Genomic DNA, 21,483 nt, shown 5'->3' with positions numbered 1-21,483 from the left:
CGAAAGCAAAAAAAAAAAATTCTGATAATTTTTCTGTGTTAATCGAGTCGATTAAACTAAAAAATTTTTTTCAAAAATTGTTTTTTTTTAAATGTGAAATAAAGATAATTTCTTCAACACTCGATTATCATCATCCGTTTTAGCAAAAAGTAAATAATGTGAAAAGTAATCATTTCTGTTGCTACTGGCTGGCTAGCTAGCTAGCTGAGATTATTTAATCACTTGATTTTATTCAATTTTTAAAAAAGAAAAACGAAATGAAAGAATGAAAATTAAGCACATTGAGCAATTATCAAATTTTGGAAATATAATTATCATAATTTTTTGTTTTCTTCTTCTCTTCCAATTCCCTCCCTCAATTTACTTCAACATCATCATCATCATCATCATCATCATCATTGTCGTCATTCGTTTTTGTTTAAAAATTTGTGATTTCTTGCCCCTTTTTCCTTTCGTGATTATTATCCACCCATTTATCAGCAACGAAAAAAAAAAATAATAATTCAATATCGTCCACGAGAAATTACTGTAGTGTGTGGATAAAAAAGTCTAGTCAAATTTCAATTCATTTTGGCTACTGATTGAATCAAGAAAAAACGTTCTCCATTCATTTTATCATCAAATTAAAGTGAAAATAGAATAAACAAATAAGTGGCTGCATATATAATCATCAATTTGGATATATTTTTAAAAAGATGATGAAAAAATTTCCGTGAAATTAGAGACTAAAATCCATCCAAAACATCAATTATTTGATAATAATTATCATCCATCATAATCATCATCATCATTGGTGATGATGATTATGCTAATCTAGTCAACCGTATAGTTCATATTTCGAAGAAAAAAAAATGAAAAAAATTTCAAAAATGCAACCAAAAAAAAAGAAAAAATTCATCGAATCATAATGAATTGTGTCGCAGTTATTGAAAATTTTGTTTTGTAGATTTTTTTTTCACTTCAACAATCCAAATTTGTAATTAATTTTTCTGTGTTTGTGTGTGTGTGTGTGTATCTTCACTGTTAATCCATTCTTGCAACCAAAAAAAGTAATCAATCAATCAATCAATTTTTGGGTAGAAAAAATGATTAAATTAACTGAATTTCCACCGGTCACCTATAGTTCATCATTTGTATCATACATTATACAGGTATGTTTGTTTTTCATTCATATTTTTTTTACTTGTTTTAATTGGATTTTTTTTCTCAATCAACCATAAACAATAACATTTATTAAACAAAATATCGATTGCAACATTTTTTAAAAATAATATTTCAATCGAATCTAATTTTAACATAATAATGTTTGTTTGAAGGTATTTTATTTATTTGTCAATCAATGTGATTGATCGACGGCAACATAATCAAACATTTATGATTGAAAATAAAAAAAATTCAATTGATTGACGTAATCTATTCATGATAATAAATAGAGGTGCTATGGCAATTAAATTTATTTTATTTTTTCTTTTTGAAAATTTTATATTTAGTTTGTCTGAAATAAAAGTAATAGAAATTCTCTTTCTCTCTCTCATTTTCACTCAATCATTGTCTTTTTGGTTGTTACCACATTAGACATTATCAACATTATATAAATTTGGTCTGTCAATCAAAAAAAAACAATAAATAAACATATGAACAAATAACTCTTTTTTTTATTTGGTTAAAAAAACTGTGTGTTTGTATATGTCGATTTCATTAAATTATTATTATGATCAATTTTTATTGATTTTTTCACCAATGGAGATGAAAATAGTTCACATTTATTATCATATAATATTGGATATAATTTTTTTCCAATTATCTTTTAATCATCAATCATTATTTGTATTCAATTTAGTGTAGGTGGTGTATAATGATGGTTCTTCTTTGGTTATTATTATTGTTCGAAGGACAATTTGTTATGTTTGTGATAAGTTGTCAAAAAAAAAAAAAAAAAAATTTCATTTCATTTCGTTTTGTTTTGTTTCATTCTATCTCTATTTCCTCCCCCCATATCGATTTATTCATTGACGTAATAATTCATCATCATAAACAACATCATTTTATTTCAATTTTATTTATTTATCTAATTAATTCACATTATCGGTAAATATTATTGACATTATTTCATTTAGACATCGTCATAAATATATACTGCTTTAATAGATTGTAATACATGAAGTATGTTGTATATATTTTTTTTTCTTCTTCTTCATTTTCTTGTTTGTTTGTTGCATAAAAGTTCAGTGTACATGCAATATATATTAATGTCATACCTTGCAACAATTTTTTTTATACATAAACCATGTGTAAATGACTAATTTTTTCATGATGAACCTTTACAAAAAAAGCTTTCCTTCATGATTAAAATGAATTTTAAAAAGAAACATGCAAAAAGTCATGTTCGCTGTTCTCATTCATTTCGATACAAATTTTTTTTTGTTGTCGATTTCTTTCGAAGGTTAAAATGACCATTAAAATCTATTTATTTTTTTTTCGTCTGTAATCGGCGTATCCTAAATATTATTTGATTCAATCACATAACAACAACAACCAGCCGTTATACTGATTATTAAATTAATATTGGTCATCATCATTTTCATTTGAAAAAAAAATACATTACATACCACCTCATTCAAACAAACATTCACTTTGCTGTTGAAATATTGCTGTTGTGTAAACGTGATCATCATCAATGGATAATATATCCAGAGATGTTGAACCTGATCATACTTTTTTTTTCTATTTGAATAAATTAGAAAAATTCGTCTTTCGTCATCAAAAAAAATTGAATGTTTTTTACTTGAATCTTTTTTGAAAAATTATTTTGATCTTTATGATTATTTCATTTTTATTCGTCGATGATGTATGATGTTGTTGATTATGTTTGTTTGTCTTTTTGAAAAATAAATTTCATTCTTTAGTACAAAACAAAAATGAAAAGATGTAATAAAGCTTGTTATAGATATTGATGATGATGATAATAAATACATATATACAGTCTCTAGTCACGTAATTCTCTTTCTCTTTTTTCTCAAAAATTTTATTTTTTATTTTTTATTTTTCATTGAATTTGATTTTCAAGTTTTTCATCATAACATTATTGTCGTTTCGTTTCTTTCAATTTTATTCATGTGAGATAAACTTGTGGTTGATGTTCTGTTCTGTCTTTTTTGCTTACTTGCTTGCAATGTCTATTGTGTGTGTTTGTTTTTTGTGAATATTGTTGTTTCACGTTTGCGGAATTCGATCATCGTCATCGTTAAATTATCACATCGAACAATCAATTTCAATTTATTGAAATCGTTTATTTCATTTTTTTTACATCTGTATTGAATAATGTGAAACAGGAAGATTCTAATTTTTTTTCCGAAGAAATTTTATTTTATTTTTTACTTTTCTCCCTCTTGTTTTTTGTTTTCTCTCTAATTGAAAAAACAATTCTGCGAAAAAATAATATTCCTTGATAATAAAACCAACAACTACAGCCAGTAACAAAATTGAAACAATGATGATCGTACAGCATTGTCAACCTACACAGATTAAAACAAAATCATCATCATCATCATCGTCATCAAAATTAGTTATTACAGAATCTAATTGTGAAATGACAACTGCAGCTGCAGCTGCAGCAGCAGCTGCTGTTGCTATAGCTACATGGTCGAATCATTGTTCATTATTACATAATTTTATGGTATTAATTTTTTTTTAATGAACAAATATTTTTGAACATCGATTTTTTTGACAAAATTTTTTTATTTAAATGTTACATATTGTTTAATCCATTCGATATTTTTGTTTCTCTTTCTATTTTAGAATACCAATAATGATAATGATCGATGTGATGATAATGTAATAACAAATGGCCATAATCATCTTCATCATCTTAATCTTAATCATCATCATCATAAAAGATCTAATCATTCAATACGGTTACGTTGGCAACAATTGGCTCGTGATGCATTTCAATATTCTTTACAAGAACAACAACGTAAAAAACAACAACAACAGCAACAACAACAATTACAGCAGCAAAAACAAAATAATAATCAATTGCAAATGTCGAATAATTTTGATATAATCGATAATCATCATCATCAACCGAATAAATTCGATATATTGCAACAGAATCTTATTGATCTCATTGCATTCAATTCGACCGGTTTAAATCCAGATTTATTTGATCATCAATGGATACAATTGTCTGGTCATGAAGATTCATTTGCATTAGCCGGACCCGGTACTATATGGAAAAAACATTCACCCGATTCAACAGAAATTGATGTTTATGAAGCATTAAGTGTTGAACCGATCGCTGAAATGATACCCAAATTTTATCGCAATGTTCAATACAAAGGCGATAATTTTATCGAAATTGAAGATCTCCTATATCCATTCAAAGATGCATCTATAATGGATATCAAAATGGGTACACGAACATTTCTTGAATCTGAAGTAAATAATTCAAAAGCAAGAAGTGATTTATATGAAAAAATGTTACGATTAGATCCTAGCCAATTGACTGCCGAAGAACATGAAACAAAATCTGTTACTAAACTAAGATATATGATGTTTCGTGAGAATCTTAGTTCATCGTCTAATCTTGGTTTTAGAATAGAAGGATATAAGGTGAATATCAGGATTTTTAAAATGTGAATGACTTTAATTAATTATTTGATTTCCAGGTGGGCAACAATGTTAAACACAATAAAAATCTACACACAATCAAAACCGAATCGGACGTACAGACAATATTGGAATCATTTTTTCAATCAAAAAAATCAGTTTGTCGTGAAATTCTTGTTCGTTTACGATTATTACGAAAATATTTTGAATCATCGCCATTTTTTCGTCGCCATGAAATTATTGGATCATCATTATTGATAATTTATACGGCTGATCGTGCCGGTGTATGGATGATTGATTTTGCCAAAACATCACGAATTCCTGAACATTGTCAGATAAATCATAGAGATTCTTGGCAACCTGGTAATCATGAAGATGGTTATCTATTCGGTCTCGATAACCTTATCCACATATTGACAAAAGTTTTGGATCATTCAAAAAATCATCAGTCGCAATCATGTTGACCATGATTTTTAAAAAAACAATAAACACCATAACATACCTCAATATACATACAGCATATAATTTTCATGGCAGTATTTTTATATTTTACCATATACACGAAAAAAAGACATCAAAATTTTTTTTTGTATATAAAAAGAAATAATGAAAAAAAATGATTGAATGAATTTGTACATATAGGTCAATTTTTTAAATTTTTTTGCTTTTCATTCACATCATGATTATAAAATGATCAATACGTTCATTTTTAATGGCAGATTTGTTCGTTACGATCACTTATTGATTGATACTGTTTTCACTATTATTATCATTAACGTTGTTGGTCATTTTTGTAGACATAAGATTAATCAAAGATTTTTTGATACGTAATGCGTTCAATCGTGATGATGGATTCTTTAACCACGATTCTCGTATAATTTTACATATTGATTGTAATGATGGCATCTGTTTGTTTGTATGAAATTCAATAAAAAAAAATTCAAGTTTATTTGATTTGTTTTCTTTTAAATATCAACATACCTCAGCATTCATTTCTAAATGCAATGGAATTTCTGGTCGAAATTGTTCGACACAAACAATTTTACGCATATCATCAAAACTTGGATCTGAAGGTACTTGATATTGATATGGTACCTCATAATTTGATAATGGTGGTTGATCAGAACGGCGTAAAATTTCCCATAATACTAAGGAAAATGAATAGATATCGGCACGTGTATAGGCAGCAAAATCATCTTTACCAAATGAATCATCCAATACTTCGGGTGCCATATAACGTTTTGTACCAACACGATAATTATTACGACCAACATCTAATAGACCGGTTTTTTGTTTCGTAACAGCTAAACCAAAATCAGCAATACAACAAACCGATCGTGTTTTCATCAATATATTTTTTGATTTAATATCTCGATGGGCGATGGCAACTTTTTTTTGGGTACCAAAATTTTCCGTATGTAAATATGTAAGACCAGATGCAATCGATGTCATTATAGAAAGCATATCGGTCAATGTAAGAAAATTTTGGCTAAGAAAATCAAATAATGAACCAAGTTCATGATAAGCAGTGACAAGCCATAAACGTGTACAGGAATTTTCCGATGTAACATCCGCACAAATAAATGCAAGAATATTTTCATGTTTATTTAGATTTGAAAGTGTATAGATTTCAATTTCACGATTAAATGATGCTTCATCACGTGATAGAAATTTTTTAACAGCAACAGCTTCATAATGGAAAAGACCTTTCCATACTTCACCATATCGACCTTTACCAACACATTGAATTAATGTTATTTGTTTGGCAACAGTACGTTGTGTGAGAACTGATTGACCCCAACCAGATCCAGATGAACATGATTGTTCAACAGCTCTTAATGTACTATCACCTGGTAATGATATTTTCAATTCAGGTGATCGATATTGTGAATTTAATGTTTGTTGTTGACGATGATTATCATTATTAAGATGCATTTTTTCCATCAAATCCAGATCATCATTTCCATTCGATATCGATTTTTTACGTCGTCTTGTTCGAATGTAACAAAATGTTAAAAATGCCATAAAACCGATAGATAAAATGGTCATAATGATAATTATAAATGTTGAAAAATGTAATGATTCATTTGTTTCGAATTCATTATAACTATCATTATCGATTTCAAATTTATCATCATTACAGTATTGTTGTGAACAACATTTTATATAAGCATCAATATCATTGCTAATATGATGAAGACGATTTTTATCATCCGTTTGTGGTCGTGGTAAACAGGAAAGATCATCTTGAACACAACCACGTTTATAATTGGTAAATTCATCATGAAGATCGACCGATGTAAAACACTGTAGAAATCGATATTTATTTATTTGTCAGCTAAAAATTTCGAAAATAATCTTACCTTGCCCACTTTACTAATACAAAAATGTTCTCGATTTAAAGCAATTTGTTCATCAAAACAATCATCATCTTCACAAAAATGACATTTAATTAGATACATATTTCAATCATCAAATCAATCAAGTCGAAAATAAAAACAAAGCAACAGGCTAATCATTATTTGACAAGAGCAGCAGGTATTAAAAATAAGGCTCATCATTCATTCCAGATCTACCCTATTCCTGAACACTGATTGGTTGAATCCGATATTATCTGTGTCATGTGCTTTATGAATAGGCCAAACATTCCAAAACACAGAATAATTTTGTTTGATGTTTTGAGCTTGTTTTTTTTTCTTGGTTGCTGGCTTCTGTTGCAATCAATTAATTTTTGACAATTTACAATGGCTTCAGATCATTTAAATCTGGAGAATGATATTAAAAAAGCTTGTGAATTAATTGATAAATTACAAAAAGTTGAATATAATGCCTGGCTTTCAAGGTTTGTATCAATTTTTTACTTCAAATTGCGAAAAATTCATATTTTTGTTTTGTTTTTATTTTTTAGCAATTCATCACCAGAAAAATTGGTTACATTAAAGAAAATATTTGAAAGTGATTTTTTCAATGCCGTACGTGAAGTTTATGAACGTGTATATGAAACGGTTGATATAACCGGTAGTCCAGATATACGAGCTTCAGCAACAGCAAAAGCAACTATTGCCGTATTTGCTGCTTCCGAAGGTCATGCACATCCAAGAATTGTTGAACTACCTAAAACCGATGAAGGACTTGGTTTCAATGTAATGGGTGGCCGTGAACAAAATACACCTATTTATATATCACGTATTATACCTGATGGTGTTGCCGATCGTCATGGTGGCCTAAAACGTGGTGATCAATTAATATCAGTAAATGGTGTTAATGTTGAAAATGAATCACATGAAAAAGTTGTCGAATTATTAAAATCAGCAATCGATAAGGTAACATTAGTAGTAAGATATTCACCTAAAGTATTGGAAGAAATGGAAATGCGTTTCGATAAACAACGAATTCGTCATCGTAAATTTAAATAATAATTTATATCTTATAAATGAATTCCAATTTCAATAATGTTCATCATTTTTTTCTCTCTATTGTAATTGTTTCACTTATTCGTCCATCTCACCAAACAACAATCACTATCAATTTTTTTTTCTTTTCAAATTTTTATTAACTCTATATTTAATTTTATTATATTGAATTGAATTTACACGAATTTTCATATATAATAACCAGGGATTTTAGAAAAACAAAACAAAACAAAAAAAAATTTACAATCACTTTTACAATAACAAATTTTTTTTCAAATGATTATCATTATTATAATGAATAAATCAGACGCCAATTGGATGGATGATTATAGGCCAAAAATAATGGTGTATGTAACAATAAGGAAATGGTATGATCTGTTTGTTTGTTTGGGAAAAGAGAAAAAATGAAAATCCAGTGAAAATCATGAATGAATGAATGAAAACATACCGTCAACATTTTTTGATATCTGTTGCCATTGTTGTAACCAATCAAACATTTCTTGTTGTGTTAGATTGATTGGATTTAGACCACGTAGAAAACAAGCTTGTCGTAATTGTTCGAATGAAAGGTCGCTATCGAATAAATGTGAATCCATTGCCTGTATGAATGTTATATGTTGAAAAAGACTACGTCGTTTGAATAGAAATAAACGTCGAAGACCATGTGTTCGACAAAGATGGACTAGATGTTGTTGTGATAATGAACGAAGACCAAATGGTTGTTCAATGAATAATGGTTTTAAATGTATAATATCATCAACATTTGGATGTGTACCACTGCCTAATCGTGTAAAAACGTATCGACATTTTCCCCGTAAATAAGGTGATTCGATTGAATCAAGACGTTTTTGTAGACTACGAAATAATGGCCGATAATGATATAGTTTACGACGATGATCATCGATAGAAAATTTTGTTCGCTGTTGAATTGTCCAATAATGTGATGATAATAATTGTTTAGGAAATGTAAATGCTAATGGTATGCTAACATATTGTGCTAATGGTAAGGCTGTAATCAATAGAAATGGTGTCATTTTACGTATATCTTTTGGTGTTTTCATATAAATCATCAATTCCTTATAGGTAAGATCTTGAACAGATTTATCGATAGCCAAATCTTTGGATATTCGCATATATTCAAAAACATCATAAGAAAATTCTTTAGTACCGACTGTAAACATCTGTAACATTCGATAAGTAGATGGAAAATTTGTCAACATTAATCGTTCATAACGATTGATTAATAAACGAATTTTATCAAGTAAATAACGTCTGAAACCACTTAACGGTTTAATCACAGATGATGATTTTGTTAATTTAGACATTTTTTTAAACTAATAATTTTAAAAAAAACAGAATCCAAAAAGACTAGAAAATTTTTTTTTTCAAACATGATTGCATCACATGTCGATGCAGATGATTCGATTTTTTCGAGGACAATTTTTTTTCAACCAAGTGCTTCCATCTTTCATCATAAAATTTCAATTTTTTGAAAAAATTTTATTTCATTTCAAAAAAGAAAATAGGAAAAAATAATAAAATAATTATAATAATCATCATGAAAGAATGAAAATAAATTTTGAATGATTAACAAATAATTCCTGTCAAGATGATGATGATAATAATAATAGTGGTATCAAATATGATTCGATCAAATATTGGTGTGGCTGTATGGCTTCAATTGTTTTGTCTTTTTGTATTGAATATACACAAATCAATGGAATTATTTATAGGTATTTTGTAGTCAAAAAATAATATTCAAATTGATAAAAAATAATAACAGAGTCTGTGTAAGAAAACAACAGGAGATTTCAAGAGAGAGAGAAAAAAAAGAACATTAACATTAACAAACAAACAAACATCAACAAACCAAAACAACATTGAAGAAAAAAAAATAATATCATATAAATCGAATGGCATTTTGATTGTCATTTTCGACAAATAAAGAATGAATGAATGAAAGAAAGTTGAGATTACATCAAAAAATACACATCATTATCCATCACACACAGTAGTGGATTTATCGTTTACCTGATTTAAATTTAAAACTATTCTGTGGTGAAAGTGTATTTGTTAATGATGTTGTTGATGAATTATGCTTAATTATTGTTGTCGATGATGATGATGATGTCGTCGGTTCTTTACGATTATTTATTGATAAATTATTAAATGAATTAGCTGTAGCAAGTATTTGTTGTTGCGTTACAGCCGATGTCGTTGTCAATGTTGATGATAATGTAGTGGTCATTATTAAAGTATTATTTATATCACAAATATTATTTGGCATATTATTTTGATGATTATGATGATAATCATTTTCATCTTTTGGTGATGTAACCGATGATATTGATGAACTTAAATTCATTGTTGATGTTAAACTTAATGTACTTGAATATTCACTTAAATATTCATTATTAATATCATTTTCATTTTCATCAACAGTTAAACATGTTTCAACCATTGCTTCTAAACAATTAACAAATAATTCAGCATTATCTAGATTGGATTCGGATTTAAGAAATGGTCCGGCAAATCTCCATAGTCCACCAAAACCGAATGCTAATTTAAAAAAACAGAAATTAAAATGTGTGAAACAATAACGGAAATAACATACTTTGTAAACAATGTGATTGTTGTTGTGGTTCTTCATTACAAAGTACCATATTATGTATAATACATTGTACAGCACTTAATATAACTTTATCATGACATAATGATAATACGCTTGTAATTTTTGAATCCAATAATGAATGTCTATTTAAAATTGAATGAAATTTAGTAATAATTCTTAACAAACAAAAAAAAAATCCAAAAAATAAACTTACATCACAGGAAAAACTTTAGGAAAAACAACCGATGCTTCAGCCAAATATTCATATAATATACGCATCTCTGATTCATCTGTAGTGTTTCGTACCAATGTTGCCTTGTTGGATTTACAAAATAAATTTTTTTCAATTCAATTTTACAAAACAAAAAAACAAATGAACTTACCAAAATGGTTAATATAAGTGCTTGATTTTGAAAATCAATCAATACATCCGGATCTAAAAGTATATTATTTTCATTCGATACGGATAATCTTGATTTACGATTTGTTGTTGTTTGTTGTTTTTGATCATGTTTTACAATAGCAGTATTATTATGTAATTCATTAACAATATGATGTTTATTTTGTTGATGATCATTTGATTTTTGTTCAGATGAATCTTTTATCGATTGTTGTTGTTGTTGATGTTGTTGATCATCACCACAAGTATTATCATCAAATGATTCTGAACCATTTTTATTATTAATTTTTGGTGATGGCATTGAACTACTACGTTGTGTACGAAATAATGGCCTATATACTGATGTTATTGATTCACTATCTAAACTTTTCCAATGTTTATCATCAACATTTAATGATTGAGAATTTGAATTGACATTTGAATTTGATGTTGTTGCTGTTGTTGTTGTTGTTGTTGTTGATGATGATGAATAAACGGCAATATTATTTGAAAGATTTGGTTTTAATGGTGTTTTTGTAATTATTTTTGTACCGGTTGTAGTATTAGTTATTGTATTTGTTGTTGATGTATTATTACCAATTGTTAATGTTGATTGTTGATTTGTATAGAATGTTGTTGTTGATGTTGTTATTGAATTTGAATCAATTGATTTTTGTCTAATACTTGTCGGTGTATTTGGATTCGATGATATCGATGAATTTGTATAATATTGTGTATGTGTTTGAGCAAACATTACTTTATGTGGTTGTGTTATATAACTGCTTAATGGTAAATTCATTAATGTTGATGGTGATGATAATGGACTTGGTGCTAATGTTTGTACAGTCATTGTTGCTGGTGATGATATATTTGTTGTATTCAATAATTTTGTATTATTAGTACCATTAATATTTGTTGATTGTTGTGTAGATGAATTTGTTGTTGGATTTTGTAATTCATTTGTTGTTGTTGTTGTATAATTTTTCGATGATGTACGATCCAAAATCATTCGACTAACACGATGTCGAAGATGAACTCTACTTTGAACTTCTTCAGTAACCGGTAATAATGCAGCTAAATATGGTACTGATTCAAGATTAACTTCAAATTTATCACGTTTATGTGGTTTAGCAACAATTTCCAATAACATATTTAATACACGTGTTGTACGTGAAACGGTTGTTGGTGTTGGATGACGAAAACCTTTTATTAAATGTCCAACTAATGCACAATGAAAATTTGATTTAAAACTAAGACCAACCGAATGATCAAGTTGTTTAAAATGCCATTCTAATGGTTCACGTGTAGCCATCATTACTGATTTTAATGTATTCATTTCAAATGTTGATGATGAATCAAGTGTATGAAGATTTTGTTCAAGTAATGCTAAACCTGATGCATATAATGATATTTCATCTAATTGTAATACTGATATGGCAATCCAAAATAATGCACGATGTATACGAGATTCTGGATTCAATAATGGCTGTAATCGTGTTAAACACATTATAATCGATTCAATTAATTGAAGATCTTGAAATGATTCTAATGCTTTCACTAGGATTCTTAGCAAACCAAGAATTTCTTTATCGGTTGTAAATTTTGAAATACAACCCAATACAATAATCGAACGTGGTTGTAATGCAGGATTATATCTGAATGCAAATGATCTTGACATTTCGGTCCAACGTTGTAACCAATCACAACCGGGTATATTTTTCATACAAGCTTCCATTATTTCTAATAATGCATCAGTAATTGTTTCTAATGAATTTAATGGTAATCGATCATAATTTTCATTCATAGCAGCAATAGCACGATCTTGTGTAAGATTATTATAATGACGATCAGTACAATAATGACGATTATAATTTAAAGTTGGATGTGTACGAAATGCAGTGACAGCTGCTGATTTAACATCACTAATACCGAATAATAGATAAAATTTCGGTAGACTAAATTCATCTAAACTTAATCTTAATACACGTTGTGTTTCACCACTGAATGATGGTTTTGTACATGTACATAATGAATGAATAATATTGATAACTAAACCATGAATCGATGCACGTAATGATATTGGTCCAATATGAACTAATAATGTAACAATATGAAATAAATATGGTAGATGATTGGCAACGTCTAAACAATTATTAAATGATAACATTAATAAATAACGACCAAGAATAGCAATATCATCCCACATTAAATGTTGTTCCAATGTTGATGTTGGTGATGTACAGGTTTTTTCAATTACACGACATAATCGACTAATTACTTTCATTGCAACTAATTGTACGTTTGAAGATGCAAGCGCAACAGCTGTATCGGCCATAATTTCTGCTTGTGAACTACCAAGACCACCAGTTACTGATCGTTTCAAGAAACTATCTAATGTAAGATCCAAAAGATCGGATATCTGTCCAATATTACCCCAGATTTTTGCCTGTATTGATGGATACATTTCTACTTCTTCAATGGTTAATGTAATAAGTTTATCCAATATGGTTGCAACACGTTGACGTTTATTATCATCAGTTTGTTTACAGAATCTAGTTAGATTAGGTAACCATGGTGTCATATATTCAAGACAAAGATGTTTAAGTTCAATATTTGATGATCGAAAACCTTGTATACATTCTTCAAGAAATTCCAGTGTTAAATGTGATGCATTCATAGCTAATTTTTCACTAATTTGTTTAATAAAAATTGTATTATTTGATGGAATACAAAGACCGGCTGTTTCAAGTAATTGTCCTTCAATTTTCAAATCAAATGTACCGGTCAATGCACATAATAAATTATATGCAGCAGTACGAAGATTTGGATCAGCACTACCAAGATTTAATAAAGCCATATTAAGCAATGTACCCGGTACATCTTTTGGTCGTATTTTAGTATGAACAGTAACCGAATCTGGTTGTGATAATTCCCATCTAGTACGAATATGTATAATAGCCTGTACAATACTATCACAATCATTATGTATAAATGATAATGGACCACTTTCATTTGCAATAGTTAATGTAAATTGATTATCATCAACAAGACAAACTTCTTCAATTTCAGATGCATAATAAACATCATTTAAATATACAGGTATACCTAAAACTTTTGTCTTTTCAGCCGATGTAATCTGTATGGCAGTTGGACCAACTTTTATTGATACTTTTGTATCTTTATGTGATAATTTTAATGCATTATTAAATACTTTAAGATCTTCTTCTAATGATAATGTTGCACCAGGTAATCTTTGTTGTTCAATATCAATATATTCACTTAATTTTTGTGCACTTTCAACAAATATTAATTTTCGACTACCTTTTAATGGCATTAATAAACGATCATGATATTTGGAATATTCTCTTACCCAACTATTACAATTATAAATATAAGTAGCGACAATTTTTTCATATGCAATTTCCGGTAATACAACAAACCATTTTTGTAAAAATTCTGTACGATAACGATGATCAGCACAAGTATGTGTAAAATCGATAACCAATTCAAATGGTTTATGACAGAATGGTTTTAATGTTAATATAACATGATATATTAGAAGATCACCATTTGTTTCACCAATTTTATATCGTCTGGCAATATAATAAAAAACTGGATTACCAGCTTTTGATGTACCAGCATGATAGAAAATATTCAATGATTTTATCGATTTAAATTCATCTTTTTCATGCATATTATGTTTGGCCATTATTTCTTCGAATTTTGTTGATGTCATTTCCATTGAATTCCATTGTGATTCACTTATAGTTTTATGTTCCGGTGGACCAAGATATGCTAATAATGTTGCCATTTTATCAAATGGTCGACGACCCATTGCTTTATTATCACGTGAACTAGATAAATAATCACCAATTTTTTCCTGATGATTCCATAATAAACGATGTAATGCATGAACATTTGCATCACTTATAAATGATATATTATGATTAGATTGATATTCAACTATTTCAACTTCGGATGCAATCTGATAGATCCATCGTTTTCCAGCATCAAAATTTGTACGAAGAAAATCATTAAAACATAACATATGTTGTTCTTTACTAAATTCAACATGATTAGCAATGTTTTGTAGAATTTTCGATACCAACATTAGACCACGTTTAATTTTTGGTGCCGGTTGTTTTTCAATAATTCCCAATTCAAATGGTGATACAATAGCTGGATTTATGAAACGTAAAAATACAACCGTACCGACAGCACTAATATTATGTGGAAAATTTGGAAATCGTTTATTCAATACTTGATATAAACAATGACACATTAATTTTAATTGTGATGGAAATTTATCCGCAGATGAAATAATTGCATTGAAAATTTTCTGTGTTAATGCCATTAGATTATTACGATTTGTTTCAACATTATCAGTATCATCGAATCTTGCTGAATCTACTTCATAACTAGTATTTGGTGCTGAATCCAATAACGGTTTGATTAATGGTTCCAATAAATTTTTCAGATATGTACTACCATAGATTTTAAAACAGAATGCCATTATTTTACTACCAAGGCTACTACCACGAAATAATGTTGTCATACAATCAGATACTTCAACTTCTTTATAAAACATATTCCATAATAATGATGATAACATATGTTTAGCATCGAATAATGTAACAAATACACGTGCCAATTCTTCCATTTGTGGTGTAACAACAACTGTTGATAATGCCATTGCAATTGGTAATTCACCTTTTTCACCAATCATTGTTACTAATTGAACTAGTTGTTCATAACGATCGGCCAATACAGTTTCGGCTAACATATCAAATTCGGTACCTTGTTGTAGAATTTTTGTTAAAACTTCCATAAATGCAGCACGTGTTTGAAGATCTTTATGATAACCAAGACCAATGGAATGCATTAAACCTGAATCAATGTTAGCACTCAATAAATTTGACATAGCTTGTATTGTATATGTTCGTAATTCGCTTAATTTTGTTGATGTTGATGATTGAAAACGTGCAGCAGCAACTGTACAACGTGTTGCTTCACCTGAATTATTTGAAACACTATCTTCCGTAGAAAGAACTTCACTACATTCATTCAATAGATTCATAAATAAGCTAAAATATTTAAGAAAAAGTTGTGATTTTGCTTCCATTAAATCACCACGATCAGATTCTTCTGGTTGAAGTGGTAGACCACGTAATAATGCAGCAACAGCTTGCATACAAGATTGATCTAAATCTCTTAATAATGATGTTAAATCAGTATAAACAGTTGGTTGCATTTGATGTGAATTTCCCATAACCCAATCGGTTAAATATTCAACAAGTTTATTACGAAATTTCATTTCTTGTCTAAATGATAAATCATCACGACGAGCCATCATTGCTTCAACTAATTGACAAACTTTATTCTTGATATGTATATGATGATTATTATTTGAATCTAAATGACGAACATAACGTACAATTGCCAACATTATCTGTTCAATACTGGTTGTTTGTCCAAGATTTTCTGTTGTATGTTCGGCATTATTTTCAAATATTGATTTCTTAATGAATATGATATGTTCAATGAATTGGGTATTCGTATCGGTTACAATTACCTGACCATTTGAATCGAAAAATTTTTCAATCAATATTTTTATCTGATCAAATAATATTGGATATAACATTGGTGACATTTCATGTGCCAATAAATCTTTTACATGTTTTTGTATTTGTGTACCAAATTTTTCATTATGACAAACAAGTAATTTCAATACAACACCAACAAATTGTGTAACCGGACAATATTGTAATGAATCATGAACATTTGGTAGCACCAGATTTTTCTTATTCGAATCCGGTATAATATTTACAGCAAATGATGATGCTTTACTGGCAGATTTTCTAAAACAAACACCACCTAATGCACATAGAAATCCAGTCATATTTGCCCATTCATTTATTTGATCTTCTAATTCATGTTCAGTACTTTGATGTGATGCACGACGTTTTGAAACATTTCGATGTAAACTATCTGATTGTTCAGAATCACCTAATTTACTTTTTGGATAACTAACTAAAAATTTAGTTGTTGAATCCCAATTTAAAAATGTATCTTCCCATGCTTGTGAACAACCTTGTGTACAATTTTCAATTTTACGTAATAGTGCCATAATACGTTTCTGTAATGCAGCACGACCAGTTGTAAGAATTGTACTTGCACTAGCTAATTCAAGATAAACATGATAATTTGGTAATAGATAAGTAGCCGTAAGATCATCTTGACCACAACGTATATCAGCTTCTTCAGTTAATAATGCAAAACAAGACATAGCAACCAAAACACATTCAATATCAATCGACCATAAATAGATAAATAATACAACTTCAAGTTTGATATGTGCTTGTTTACAAATAGCAACATGACTACCAAGATTTGCATAATCTTTATGCCGTAATAAGAAATAATTTCGTTGTTTCAATATATCACGTAACCATTTTAATATTTCTGTATAATTAACAATTTGATGTTGAATTAATTTTTGTGAAATTGAAAACAGAACCTGTGATGAAACATCCCAAAATGTATTGATTGGTGCTTCAGGATTCCATAGTTCAATGTTTTCAGGTCGATGTAGAACAAGTAATGCTTCCATTGCTTCTTGTGCAATATCAGGCATTGATGGTTGATGAACCAACGATACAAGACCATTGATTAATTCAAGTGTATTACTTTGAATTTCATGACCAGCTTTTCCTTGATTATTTAACATTAATATTGGATTCACACGAATCAAACGAACCATCCATAATAAAAGATTTTTAAAATTTAATCCTTCTTCCGAAGATTTATCTTTAAATTTTAATGTAGTAACTTTTTCTTTTAATGTAAAACTCTAAAATGAATAATAAAAAAAGCGAGGATTTTTTTAATAATGAAAAACATTTTTAAAAAGAAAAATCAAACCTGACAAAGCTATCAGAAATTTCAAAGATATAATGAAGAAAAAGAATCAAAGCAGAGAATGAAATGGAAAGAAGAAAAGAATGAAATGGAAAAGAAACTTATTAGCAAACAAGAAATAGAGAATAGAGAATTTTTTCATTTTAAAAATTAAAAAAAAAAATTACCTGTATCATTCGTAATGGTGTATGTGATATACATCCTTGTGTTGCTTTAATCAATGTTTCTGTAAACATAAATCGTAATTCAGGTGCTTTATTATAAATAATATCAATTTTTGGCCACCATGATAATCTTGGTTGTACAATAATACGAAATAATGAACAAACAAGTACATAATGATACATTGATGGACCATTTGGATTTAAACAAACTTTCAATGCTTCATTATTATGTGGTGTTATACGAAATATTGATACAAAACATTCAATCATTAATTCAACATCATTATATATATTTGATGGACTACGTATTAATGGTTTAATATTGAATAATAATAATTTAAGATCATTTATAACTGATTGTACTAATGTAAATATAACATTATTACTATCCAATATATTTATATATGTTGATGCTTTACATAATTTTACACATGTTATAGCAGCCGATTCAGTTAATTGTTTACTTGAACTATGTGGTACTAATGATTTTTTAACATTTTCAATAAAATTTCTTTTTCTTTGATGACGAGATGAAAATGGTGCACCACTATCAGCATTAACAATTTCTTCCAATATTTTTGGACAAAGTAATAATAATAATATTTGTAATGGCCAAACATAATTTTTTCTTTTATTATTATTTTCAGCATATAAATCTAAATGTTCAAATAATTTATCACAACAATCGCTTAGCTCTTCAGTTGGTCTACATTGATATTCCATAAATTCTTGTGGATATGTTTCAATCCAATTCCAAATTGCTTTTTCAACATTATTCAATAAAATATAATGTGCATTCTTTTTCAATGAACGAAATTTTAGATTAATTTCCAATAATAATTTCAATAAACGATTTATATCAACATTAATATATTGTATTAATTCAATATCAATAAAATCCATATTTTCTTCCGATGTATTGGATAATTCTTGTAATCGAGCCGATATACGACTAAAAACAGCATTAAAATTATTTAAACTAAGTGAAAATAGTACTTTTGATGCTAAAACTTTAAGCTGTGCAGCCATTATATTATCATTTGATGATTCAATAAACTAGAATTTTTTGTTTTTCAAATGAAATTATTATTATTATTAAACTTTTTTTTTTGTTGAATAACTTCACATTACTTACATGACAAATTTCTTTTAATAATGCCTTAACATTCATTGTTTCATCATAACGTGTTGTTTCTTTTGGCTGTATACTTAAACATTTTTCCAATGTATCCAATAATAATAATTGTGATTCATAAAAATTTCTTTCAAATTCTGGCTGTATTGGACCATGTATTTGAGATCGTTGTGAAATGAACTATTTTTGGAAAAAAGTGGACAAAAAACAAAAAACATTAGACATTTGATTTAAAATCATTTCATTTTGTTTCTTTTGTTGATTACCATTTCATTAACAGTATGTAATGTTTTAGTTAAACCAGAAATAACTAATGAAAATTTCGTTTTTGAAATTTGTATTAATGTTTCTTTAATTTGTTCAACATTAACTTTTGTTTGGCTTGTTTGTGGACCACTTCTATATGGTAATTGTTCTTCAAATCTTGATAATAGGGATGTAACCCATTCGACTGGTTTTTGATTGGCCATTTTTTTGTTATTTCAACAACTTTTTTAAGCGAAGTGAAGTGAAGTGAAGAAAATTACGAAGAAAATTGATTTCAAAAGACGATAAATAAAATAAAAAATTCGGATTGAGATTCAAAAACAACAGCAACAACAACAACAAAAATTCGCTTTATAAATAGATCAGGAAATGTAAATATTCATAATGATCATGATGACCATCATCATCATAATCGTTATTTGAATTTTGATTCGATTCATATTCGATGATCATTATTTGCTGACATGATGACAGTTTCAATCAAATGATTTATTTGGAGAGAGATAGTTAGAGAGAGAGAGGAAAATTGACGATATGGAGGATGACAGAATATTCGATTGAAAGAAGTAGTGAAGAATAGAACAACAACAACAACAATCCAGAAATTGGGCCAACTATATCACAACCGTTATCCGGATTCTGGAATTTTTGATGCTATCCAGAGAAAATTTTTGTTGGAATATGTCGATTTTGTTTGTTTTATTCTTCACACACTCAACATATACAGAATCCTTTAACAACAACAACAACAACAAATATCCAAAACAACAACCAGAAGAAAAAAAACGAAAGCAGAAATTAAAAAAAAACCGATCAAATGATGAATGGATCGACCAAAGAATCACACTGTGCTACTACCACCACCACCACCACCATTGACAATTCAAAGAAGATTAAAAAAAAACCGAACTAAAGAAAGAACCTGAAGACCGAAGATATTGTGAAATGGAAGAAGAAGAAATAAAAAAAAAAATGGCAGCAGCAATGATTATCGTTCGACCATTAACGACGACGACGACAACAACAGATGATTTTTTTTACCATCGTTGTTGTTGTTATCATCATCAGAAGGATATGTGACGAAAGAATCTTCACTCTCCCTCTCTCTCTACGTTGTTCTTATTCTTCTACTTTTTTTTCCACCCACTTTCCCTCCCACCAAATAGAATATATAGAATGTGGGTGCATGATACCATACTCTACTATATCATTGACTACTACTACCCATCCATACCCTGTATTCACATAAAGATTCCAATTGGAAGAAAGATTTTGGTTTTCTTCGAGACATTTTTCTTTGGTTTTTGTTTCTGGAACAAAAAAATATATTTTGGTAGTGGTTGAAACTGACTGGGACCTATATAGATATTACGGTCGTCTTTGTTGTTGTTGTTTTGTTTTTTTTCGACAACAGTTTGTTTTTCATTCATAAATTTTACTTCTTTTTTCTTTTTCTGTTAGTTCCAGTTTCAACATGTTTTTTTTGCGCGCGCAAATTTTCAAAAAAAAATAGTTTTGTTTCATTTGTGTATCCATGGTGGTTTGATGAAACACAGATTACCATTTTTTATATCTGAAAAATTCCATGTCAATTTTCAAATGAAAAAAAAACATTGATTGCATTTTTTCTCAATGAAAAATGCGTGTGTTTTTTTGAAATTTTTCAAAAAAATTTTGGAGCAAACAAAAACAAATCGCCCATCAATGTGTCGGCGACTTACGGGATCTGACAAAACAAATCCGGAAAACTTAGGATCTGTTTTTGGCTGGCTGAGTCATTCAGAAAAAAAATTACGACAATTGAAAAAATAGCAATAGTCACAATGCAAAAATCAGTTTGTTCGAAAAAATGAACATAACATTTGCAAACATAGAAAATAAAAGAAAAAACAATCATAATGAAAAAGTCTGAATGAAAAGATAAAAATTTCGTTCGATTATTGTGACTTTAACCATATCTGTTCATTCATTCATTTTTTTCCCATATA

At 28.5% G+C, this 21,483-nt stretch overlaps 5 protein-coding genes across 6 annotated transcripts; 2 read left to right on the top strand and 3 right to left on the bottom strand.

Annotated features, from left to right (window-relative positions):
• The first annotated feature begins 504 nt into the window (after positions 1-504).
• On the top strand, positions 505-5,557 carry IP3K1 (inositol-trisphosphate 3-kinase-like protein). Of its 2 annotated transcripts, XM_027347539.2 has the most exons (4): positions 2,904-2,928; positions 3,471-3,676; positions 3,799-4,611; positions 4,668-5,557. In XM_027347539.2, exons 1-4 carry the CDS (start codon positions 2,919-2,921, stop codon positions 5,070-5,072), a joined length of 1,434 nt encoding a protein of 477 aa, XP_027203340.2. In that variant the 5' UTR covers positions 2,904-2,918; the 3' UTR covers positions 5,073-5,557. The 2 variants fall into 2 exon arrangements, with proteins under 2 accessions (XP_027203341.1, XP_027203340.2); XM_027347540.2 differs by lacking the exons at positions 2,904-2,928; positions 3,471-3,676 and adding an exon at positions 505-1,151.
• On the bottom strand, positions 5,175-7,202 carry LOC113797196 (activin receptor type-1-like). The gene is made up of 3 exons (XM_027347538.2): positions 6,972-7,202; positions 5,590-6,915; positions 5,175-5,514 (listed from the first exon to the last, which is right to left on the bottom strand). Exons 1-3 carry the CDS (start codon positions 7,068-7,070, stop codon positions 5,347-5,349), a joined length of 1,593 nt encoding a protein of 530 aa, XP_027203339.1. The 5' UTR covers positions 7,071-7,202; the 3' UTR covers positions 5,175-5,346.
• Positions 7,203-7,220: 18 nt separating this feature from the next.
• veli (L27 and PDZ_signaling domain-containing protein veli) lies at positions 7,221-8,304 on the top strand. Its single transcript, XM_027347545.2, has 2 exons — positions 7,221-7,450; positions 7,517-8,304. Exons 1-2 carry the CDS (start codon positions 7,353-7,355, stop codon positions 8,022-8,024), a joined length of 606 nt encoding a protein of 201 aa, XP_027203346.2. The 5' UTR covers positions 7,221-7,352; the 3' UTR covers positions 8,025-8,304.
• Positions 8,192-9,449, bottom strand: LOC113797201 (LETM1 domain-containing protein 1). Its single transcript, XM_027347544.2, has 2 exons — positions 8,470-9,449; positions 8,192-8,396 (listed from the first exon to the last, which is right to left on the bottom strand). Exons 1-2 carry the CDS (start codon positions 9,344-9,346, stop codon positions 8,311-8,313), a joined length of 963 nt encoding a protein of 320 aa, XP_027203345.2. The 5' UTR covers positions 9,347-9,449; the 3' UTR covers positions 8,192-8,310.
• Positions 9,450-9,500: 51 nt separating this feature from the next.
• Positions 9,501-20,520, bottom strand: Nf1 (neurofibromin 1). Its single transcript, XM_075823264.1, has 7 exons — positions 19,495-20,520; positions 19,229-19,408; positions 18,097-19,149; positions 11,016-17,861; positions 10,847-10,947; positions 10,636-10,775; positions 9,501-10,580 (listed from the first exon to the last, which is right to left on the bottom strand). Exons 1-7 carry the CDS (start codon positions 19,696-19,698, stop codon positions 10,042-10,044), a joined length of 9,063 nt encoding a protein of 3,020 aa, XP_075679379.1. The 5' UTR covers positions 19,699-20,520; the 3' UTR covers positions 9,501-10,041.
• Positions 20,521-21,483: the final 963 nt, after the last annotated feature.

The sequence above is a fragment of the Dermatophagoides pteronyssinus genome, unplaced genomic scaffold, assembly GCF_027571235.1.
Source record: "Dermatophagoides pteronyssinus isolate colony J.1.1.1.1 unplaced genomic scaffold, Derpt_VIB-CSIC_2022.12 sq0025, whole genome shotgun sequence".
NCBI lineage: Eukaryota > Metazoa > Arthropoda > Arachnida > Sarcoptiformes > Pyroglyphidae > Dermatophagoides > Dermatophagoides pteronyssinus.
Note: the sequence above shows the minus strand (reverse complement) of the source record. Positions and strands in the feature narration are given on the sequence as shown.

Bases quoted from the DNA above. Each gene is read 5' to 3' on its own strand.
- LOC113797196 (XM_027347538.2), bottom strand. From the start codon at position 7,070: ATGTATCTAATTAAATGTCATTTTTGTGAAGATGATGATTGTTTTGAT. The intron at 6,916-6,971 runs GTAAGATTATTT...CGATTTCTACAG, and splicing joins GTATTAGTAAAGTGGGCAAG to TGTTTTACATCGGTCGATCT. The intron at 5,515-5,589 runs GTATGTTGATAT...ACAAACAAACAG, and splicing joins ATTTAGAAATGAATGCTGAG to ATGCCATCATTACAATCAAT.
- LOC113797201 (XM_027347544.2), bottom strand. From the start codon at position 9,346: ATGTCTAAATTAACAAAATCATCATCTGTGATTAAACCGTTAAGTGGT. The intron at 8,397-8,469 runs GTATGTTTTCAT...ACAAACAAACAG, and splicing joins GATATCAAAAAATGTTGACG to ATCATACCATTTCCTTATTG.
- Nf1 (XM_075823264.1), bottom strand. From the start codon at position 19,698: ATGGCCAATCAAAAACCAGTCGAATGGGTTACATCCCTATTATCAAGA. The intron at 19,150-19,228 runs GTAAGTAATGTG...AAAAAATTCTAG, and splicing joins TATTAAAAGAAATTTGTCAT to TTTATTGAATCATCAAATGA. The intron at 17,862-18,096 runs GTAATTTTTTTT...TATTCATTTTAG, and splicing joins CACCATTACGAATGATACAG to AGTTTTACATTAAAAGAAAA.
- veli (XM_027347545.2), top strand. From the start codon at position 7,353: ATGGCTTCAGATCATTTAAATCTGGAGAATGATATTAAAAAAGCTTGT. The intron at 7,451-7,516 runs GTTTGTATCAAT...TTTATTTTTTAG, and splicing joins TATAATGCCTGGCTTTCAAG to CAATTCATCACCAGAAAAAT.
- IP3K1 (XM_027347539.2), top strand. The intron at 3,677-3,798 runs GTATTAATTTTT...TTTCTATTTTAG, and splicing joins CATTATTACATAATTTTATG to AATACCAATAATGATAATGA. The intron at 4,612-4,667 runs GTGAATATCAGG...TTTGATTTCCAG, and splicing joins TTAGAATAGAAGGATATAAG to GTGGGCAACAATGTTAAACA.